This window comes from Olea europaea, unplaced genomic scaffold (genome assembly GCF_002742605.1).
Source record: "Olea europaea var. sylvestris unplaced genomic scaffold, O_europaea_v1 scaffold311, whole genome shotgun sequence".
NCBI lineage: Eukaryota > Viridiplantae > Streptophyta > Magnoliopsida > Lamiales > Oleaceae > Olea > Olea europaea.
In genome coordinates, this window is record NW_019249854.1 from 979,968 (window position 1) to 986,639 (window position 6,672).

Sequence of the window (6,672 nt, forward strand, 5' to 3'; positions counted from 1 at the left end):
GGGTTAATTCACATGCTGATCATGGTGGTTTTGCCTTAAAACTAACACTTGCAATTATATAAGCATATTAATTAATTTATTTTTTTAATCACACCTGAGAGATCAGGCTGCTCGTTGCTATAGTATATTCGTTGGATTTTTTATATTTGAGTGCTAAGAATTTTTTTACCGGGCAAGCAATATGTTGAAATCTTTCGAAGGTATATGCTTGAATTATGGGCATGAATGTGCAGATCTTGTATGCCAGACTGTTTGCTAGCCAAGGTCTTGAGATTTTTTTATAATTATCTTTGCCTCAAGGCAAGTCCCATATCAAGAACTGACTTCACTATTTTGCTTTTAACCAAAGGATATTGTATTAAATGGTATGACTAGATTTTGTTTAAAAATCATCACTTTTGCAGAAATGATATTAACTGCTCAACTAAATTTTTGGACATTTTAAGCAATAATTCCTAATTGTTATACACAGGAGCTATGAATTGATGGAGCAGACTCTCAAAGTTTACATCTATTCTGAAGGACAAAGACCTATATTTCATCAGCCACCTCTCAAAGGAATATATGCTTCAGAGGGATGGTTTATGAAGCTACTGAAGGCAAACAAACATTTTGTCACTAAAAACCCCAAAAGAGCTCACCTATTTTACTTGCCTTTCAGTTCGCGGGCACTAGAACTGACTTTATATGTCCCCAATTCTCATAATCGCAAGAACATGCTTCAATGTTTGAGTAACTACGTCGATGTGATCACAACAAAACATCGTTTCTGGAATAGAACTGGTGGAGCAGACCATTTCCTTGTAGCCTGCCATGATTGGGTATGACTTTCACATGGGGTTGATATTCATTACTTCTACTTTTTGGCATTCAGGTCCAAGAGCACAATTTTGTAGATATCATTGTAATTAGTTTTTGCTATCTGTAGAACTGGTTGAGCAGACCATTCTCTTATCTTTTTCTTTTAATGCCATTTTGCATTTTGTCCATGGACCTAATACTTAAAACCAACTATATTAAACTTAGCTTTATTTCCAAAAAATTGTAGTTGCTAGACCTCTTACTTAAAACCCTCAGCAAAAGATCTGTAGTTTTAAGTTTCAATATCAAAATCTTACAGAAATCTATTAACATTATAAATCTTGTGTTCTCAGGCACCGGCAGAGACCAGGGAGAGGATGGGTACTTGTATTAGAGCTTTATGCAATGCTGATATCAAAGAAGGGTTCAAGTTTGGTAAAGATGTGTCTCTTCCTGAGACCTTTGTACGCTCAGCTCAGAATCCTCTTAGAGAACTTGGAGGGAAACCTCCTTCCCAAAGACGAATCCTTGCTTTCTTTGCTGGAAACATGCATGGTTATCTCCGTCCCATTTTGCTGAATCACTGGGAAAACAAAGATCCTGATATGAAGATTTTTGGTCGGATTCGTAAAGTGAAAGGACAAATGACCTATGTCCAGTACATGAAGAGCAGCAAGTACTGCATATGCGCTAAAGGTTTCGAAGTAAACAGTCCTAGAGTGGTCGAGGCCATTTTCTACGAGTGTGTTCCTGTAATCATATCAGACAATTTTATCCCTCCATTTTTTGAGACTTTGAATTGGGAGTCTTTCGCAGTTTTTGTCTTGGAGAAGGACATACCGAATTTGAAGAATATACTTCTATCCATCTCTAAGAAAAGATATTTAAAGATGCAGCAAAGAGTTAAACAGGTACAACAGCATTTTCTTTGGCATACCAGGCCTGTGAAGTATGACATTTTCAATATGATACTTCATTCGTTATGGCACAACCGAGTTTTCCAAACACTGACATAGGTCGCATAATGCATTTGCCTTTGAATGTTACGAAATGTACTTGGTATAGAATGGTTAGTTCTGAAGAAGACAGTAACTAGCAAAGATATGGAGATGTTGTAAGTAAACAAGGGAATAATTCCATAGTTCTAGCCCTGAGCTATGAATTTTTTTAATTTTTTTTTTTTTTTTTGGGGGGGGCGGGGGGGGGGGGGGGGGGGGGTGGCGGGGGGAGAGGGGGGGGGGGGCATGGAGGGTCATGTGACCCCCCAATTTCTGGGGCAAGGGGGAGGTGGGTTAGACAGGCCGAAGAAAGTTCTTTTTGCAATGTAAATGTCTCTTCGTCCTGTATTCTTTGCTGTTTGTGTATTTGTATTTTGGGAGCCGGATGAAGATTTATAGTTGCACGTTGCTTTTGGGGGCACTGTTACCTCGGCTTACTGCAGGTTTTAGTGCTTATATTTTTTGAGATAAACATCATTTTCTAAGTTACTCTTAACAGAATTTAGTTTTATGGAAAGTAATATTAATTTACTATTTTAAACAAGTAACTTCTAAGAACATGCATTTGGTTACATTACACAACAACGTGAATTGTTTTACTTGTGGCAAGCAAAATGGGAATGAAGAGAGGAATATTTCCAATGTAGATGTGAATTGTGAATCTCATATACAAACGATATGATGTAGAGTAGGGATAAGTATAAAAAAAAGTAAATGGACACATCCTTCAACGAAATTAAATTTATTTTTTTTTAAAAATGCATGAAATATAGCACGCTTTCGACATTTTCCACCATTTTTCTTGCTATGTACGCATTTTGATGTGACATTTTTTTAAGCAATCCACGCTTCATTGGAGATGCTTCTCAAGAAGAACCAAAGTTCCGGATTCAATATGGAAAATGTTAGTAGTTTAATTCATTCCCCTACGAATCAAAAGATACTGTGAGGTCTTTCGTGGATTCATTATGGAATCATAAGATATAAAAACATATTTCTTATCAAGTAATTATTAGTAACAATTTGAATATTTTGATTACTATTGGCATGGAACTTCACGATTCAGAATTAAGTTCAAATGAAGAATTCGTCCGAACAAGGCTCAAACAAAATGCATAGATTTCAAGATTAATTTGTCATTCAAAACATCAAAGTTATTTATGAAAAATGAAAGCGTTTTACTGCATGGGAAGGTCGACATTCAATAAAATCTGCAGGGGCCATCCATTTTTTTGTTATTATTAATCATATAATTGTACTGCCTTGTTTTGGTTATTATATAAATTATATATTGTAACATTATCCATAAATGTGATAAAGTTGTGGAAAATTTGCAGCCAGACTCATGTCGAAACAAGGTTTAACTGTTGGGAATCTACTTAACATGCACAGCGAAAATTAAAATAATTTTCGTTTCCCACCAGAATTCATCTTTGTGTTTAGACAGAAATTGTGATAAAAGTCATATATTTTTCTAGATTTGTAAACCCCTTTGCTTTTTCTTTGTACCAATGATCTTGATTCGCCACCACAGTTGTCTAATTGTCCAGCCTCCAACGGTGATTAGGGATGGTAGTGGGGCGGGTTCGGGGCGGGGCAGGGTCATGCCCTGTTTGCTGCCCCGTCTTTTTTTTTTTTTTCAAATTCACAGTTTAAAAACGCTAACATCTAAATTAAGTAGTCTAAACAAACAATATCCGAAAATAAACAATTACAAATACAATTACATTGTAACTAAATTTCACTTCTTTATCCAAAAATAAATTTTTTGTTTTTCCATCTTAATAACTTTATTCATCGGCAGGTTCAGAGATTGTGGAAAATGGATCCTGAAAAATGAAAGAAATATTATACTCAATATCATCATAAATTCATAATAACAATGAAAAGAATTTAGATTATGTAAAAAATAAAAGTACCTCTTCATCAACATCCTCATCATTCATCTTGAAGCAACTTCCAAAATATGCAGATGGCGCAGAATTCGCTATTAATAAAATAAAATAATTAGTAATAAGAAAATTCATAAAAGAAACAATATAAAAAGCAAACATTTCTATACATCGTATCGTGAATATCAGCCTATAACCAATCTTGAGCACACATTAAAGCCTCCAACGTTTTGGGGTGAAGTCTATTTCTGTGTGGACTAACAAATCTACCTTAGTACTGAAAGCAGATTCGGATGCCACAGTAAATACTGGGATGACCAAAATATCTTTTGCAATTTGAGATATTGTCGGATATTTGATTGAATTCACTTTCCACCATGTCAATTTATCAAAATCATCCGACCGAGGCCATATAGGCTCATCCAAAAAAGTATCAAGCTCGGTTTTCACACTACTAGGAACTTCAACATTAGAAACAAATTTATAAAAATCCGCCATGCGATCTGATTTATTATTAGCACTTGACGTCTCGGTTTGACAAGAAGAAATAGAAGACTGAGTTAAAGACCCACTTGAAAAATTCTTCTTCTGATAATCGTGCACCAACTTGCTACAAACTTGATATATTTTGTCAATCTCACTTACAGCATTGTTACTAAAAATACGAGAATAATAAAACTTAACTAACATCATCTTATACCTCGGCTCCAACACTGCTGCTAAAGCCAAAACTCCATGAATATCGCTCCAGTACTTATTAAACTTTTCCATCATACTGGTTGCCATCATTTGAACTTCCAAATAAGGAGATTCAAGCCACTCATACAATGACAGTTTGATATCACAAACATTTGCAAAGAAGAGTTAGCAGTTTGATACTTTGTTCCTGAAAACAATTCAGTAACCTCAAAAAAAAATATAACTTCTCACATATTTCTTTTCTAAATCCCAATCACCATCACTAGGGAAACAATTATATCGTGATTCTCTCTATTTCAAACACGGAAAAACATCCTTATAAATCAAAGTAGTACTAAGCATCAAATACGTCGAATTCCACCTTGTTTTACAATCAAGCACCAATTTTTTCTCACAATCAATTTTCAACTGGCGTGCAAAGAGCTCAAATTTTTCAAATCTCTTTGGCATGGCTGTCCAATAAGCAATACTATCACGAATTTTCTCAACACTACCACTAATAATGTCCAACCCATCATTCACAATAAGATTTAATATATGTGCACAACACCTCATATGAAAAAATTCACCATTCAGTACAAGAGAACGAGTACAAAGTTGACTTAACACAATACTGATCATTGCATCATTTGCGGTGCAATTATCTACCGTCAAAGTTAGAACTGACGATCAATATTGCAGTCCATCAAGCTGCTTAATAGAGTTTCTGAAAGCACATCAACGGTGTGTGGGCACGACACATATATAAACCTGAGTTCATTCAAGAACAAATTAAATCAACTAAATGAATATCATTTTGGTAAATTATGAGAACAAGTGAATGTAATGTTTTACTATACCTCATGATTCGACTCTGTAATTTCCATGCATCATCTATGAAATGAGCAGTGATAACCATGAATCCTCTCTTTTGATTAGAAGAGGTCCACATGTCGGTAGTGATCGAAATTCTACTCTCGATCTTCTCAAGTGCAATCATATTTTTGGCTCTCTCATATTCATAGATTTTCAAAATGTCGCTCTTTAAAGTGTTGCGAGAAAAAACCTTAAACAATGGTTGTAGGTCATGCAAGAACTCTCGAAATCCAATGTGATCAACCATAAACAAAGGATACTCATGCAAAATCACCATTTTCGAAAGAATATATCTACACTTATATGGATCCAAAGAGTAAGCACCCATTGTGACATTGCCACTTGTGGCGTCCTTTTTGAAATTTAATGTTGTTTGGTGATTATTATCCTTATAACGGAGTACACGTCTCTTCAAATGATCGTGCAAATGCTTTGTACCATTTTTGATTTCACCCCCTAACTGTTTCTTGCAATAATTGCATATAGCCTTCCATTTCTCACCAATTTTCTGTCTTTTGTAGTGCTCCCACATAGTTGAAGTCAATTTCCTCTTTCCAAATGACATTGCTCCAAAAATCTTGAGAAAATTAGAACAATGTTTCTTCGACTAGGCTTCGTCGTTGGATAAGAAGAACCTTAGTAAGTACAAATCAGATCATTAAATGCACAAAAGCATTCAAAATTGGTCCCATGTCCAAAAAATTCCCAGAAACTGGGATAAACATTTTTAGGGAGTGCTATATGTTGATCATATGATGTTTCATATGAAGAACTACGAGGAACCCAAGCCCAAATTAATTGTTCCCATCACAACAAAAAGGAAGGTTTTTGGTAAAAATTGTGAAAACCACACTTCTCAAATTTTTTTCCCAGTGACCAAGAACCAACAATCTAGAACAACCCCAAAAAGACATCTTTGATATGGGTGTATGTGTGTATTTCTTACAGGTACACTGGGTTTATTATATCACTCATTTCTTGAAAATTTTGAAGCAAAAAAAATTATTACTAATGATTTTGTGTTCGTTTCGCATCTTGAACTCCAGTTTAAGGGTTGAACCTACAAAAAATTTCTTGATTAGCTTTATTTGTATTTCAGTTGATGAATAATACAATTATCTAATTTGGCACAAGCCACAGTGCCAATTAAAAAGAACAAACTCTTCTCTTCTTTAATCATATTAAGTCTTTATCAATCAAAAAAACCAAACGTGCCATTGGTTTGCTCACAGATGAATCCATCCAATGAGGTTTTCTTAACCCACTTATGTTCAATATATATTATTGTTGTGCAGGTAAAATAGATCCATATGTTTTGCTTCAATACAAAAATCAAGAGTTTAAGAGCTCCACTGCGAAAGGTGAACTCCAAATTTTTGCATACACAACACAAACTCATTTATTAATTGAGTTCGAAAATTTCTCAA

General features: G+C 34.8%; 2 protein-coding genes across 7 annotated transcripts in view; one reads left to right on the forward strand and one right to left on the reverse strand.

The window, feature by feature from the left end:
- Positions 1 to 2,010, forward strand: part of LOC111385198 (probable glycosyltransferase At5g03795) — a 5,867-nt gene extending 3,857 nt beyond the window's left edge. For all 6 annotated transcript variants that reach the window (XM_023009569.1, XM_023009570.1, XM_023009572.1 and 3 more), the window contains 2 exons: positions 473 to 821; positions 1,155 to 2,010. In XM_023009569.1, the coding sequence (XP_022865337.1) occupies positions 473 to 821; positions 1,155 to 1,817 (1,012 nt within the window). In that variant the 3' untranslated portion in view covers positions 1,818 to 2,010. The remainder of the gene's footprint in view (positions 1 to 472; positions 822 to 1,154) is intronic.
- A 1,579-nt stretch (positions 2,011 to 3,589) lies between these two features.
- LOC111385232 (zinc finger BED domain-containing protein RICESLEEPER 2-like) lies at positions 3,590 to 5,810 on the reverse strand. Its single transcript, XM_023009606.1, has 8 exons — positions 5,230 to 5,810; positions 5,054 to 5,140; positions 4,772 to 4,940; positions 4,622 to 4,681; positions 4,392 to 4,510; positions 3,970 to 4,346; positions 3,719 to 3,786; positions 3,590 to 3,628 (listed from the first exon to the last, which is right to left on the reverse strand). The coding sequence occupies exons 1-8, from the start codon at positions 5,808 to 5,810 to the stop codon at positions 3,590 to 3,592; spliced, it is 1,500 nt and encodes a 499-aa protein (XP_022865374.1).
- Between the last annotated feature and the right edge of the window lie 862 nt (positions 5,811 to 6,672).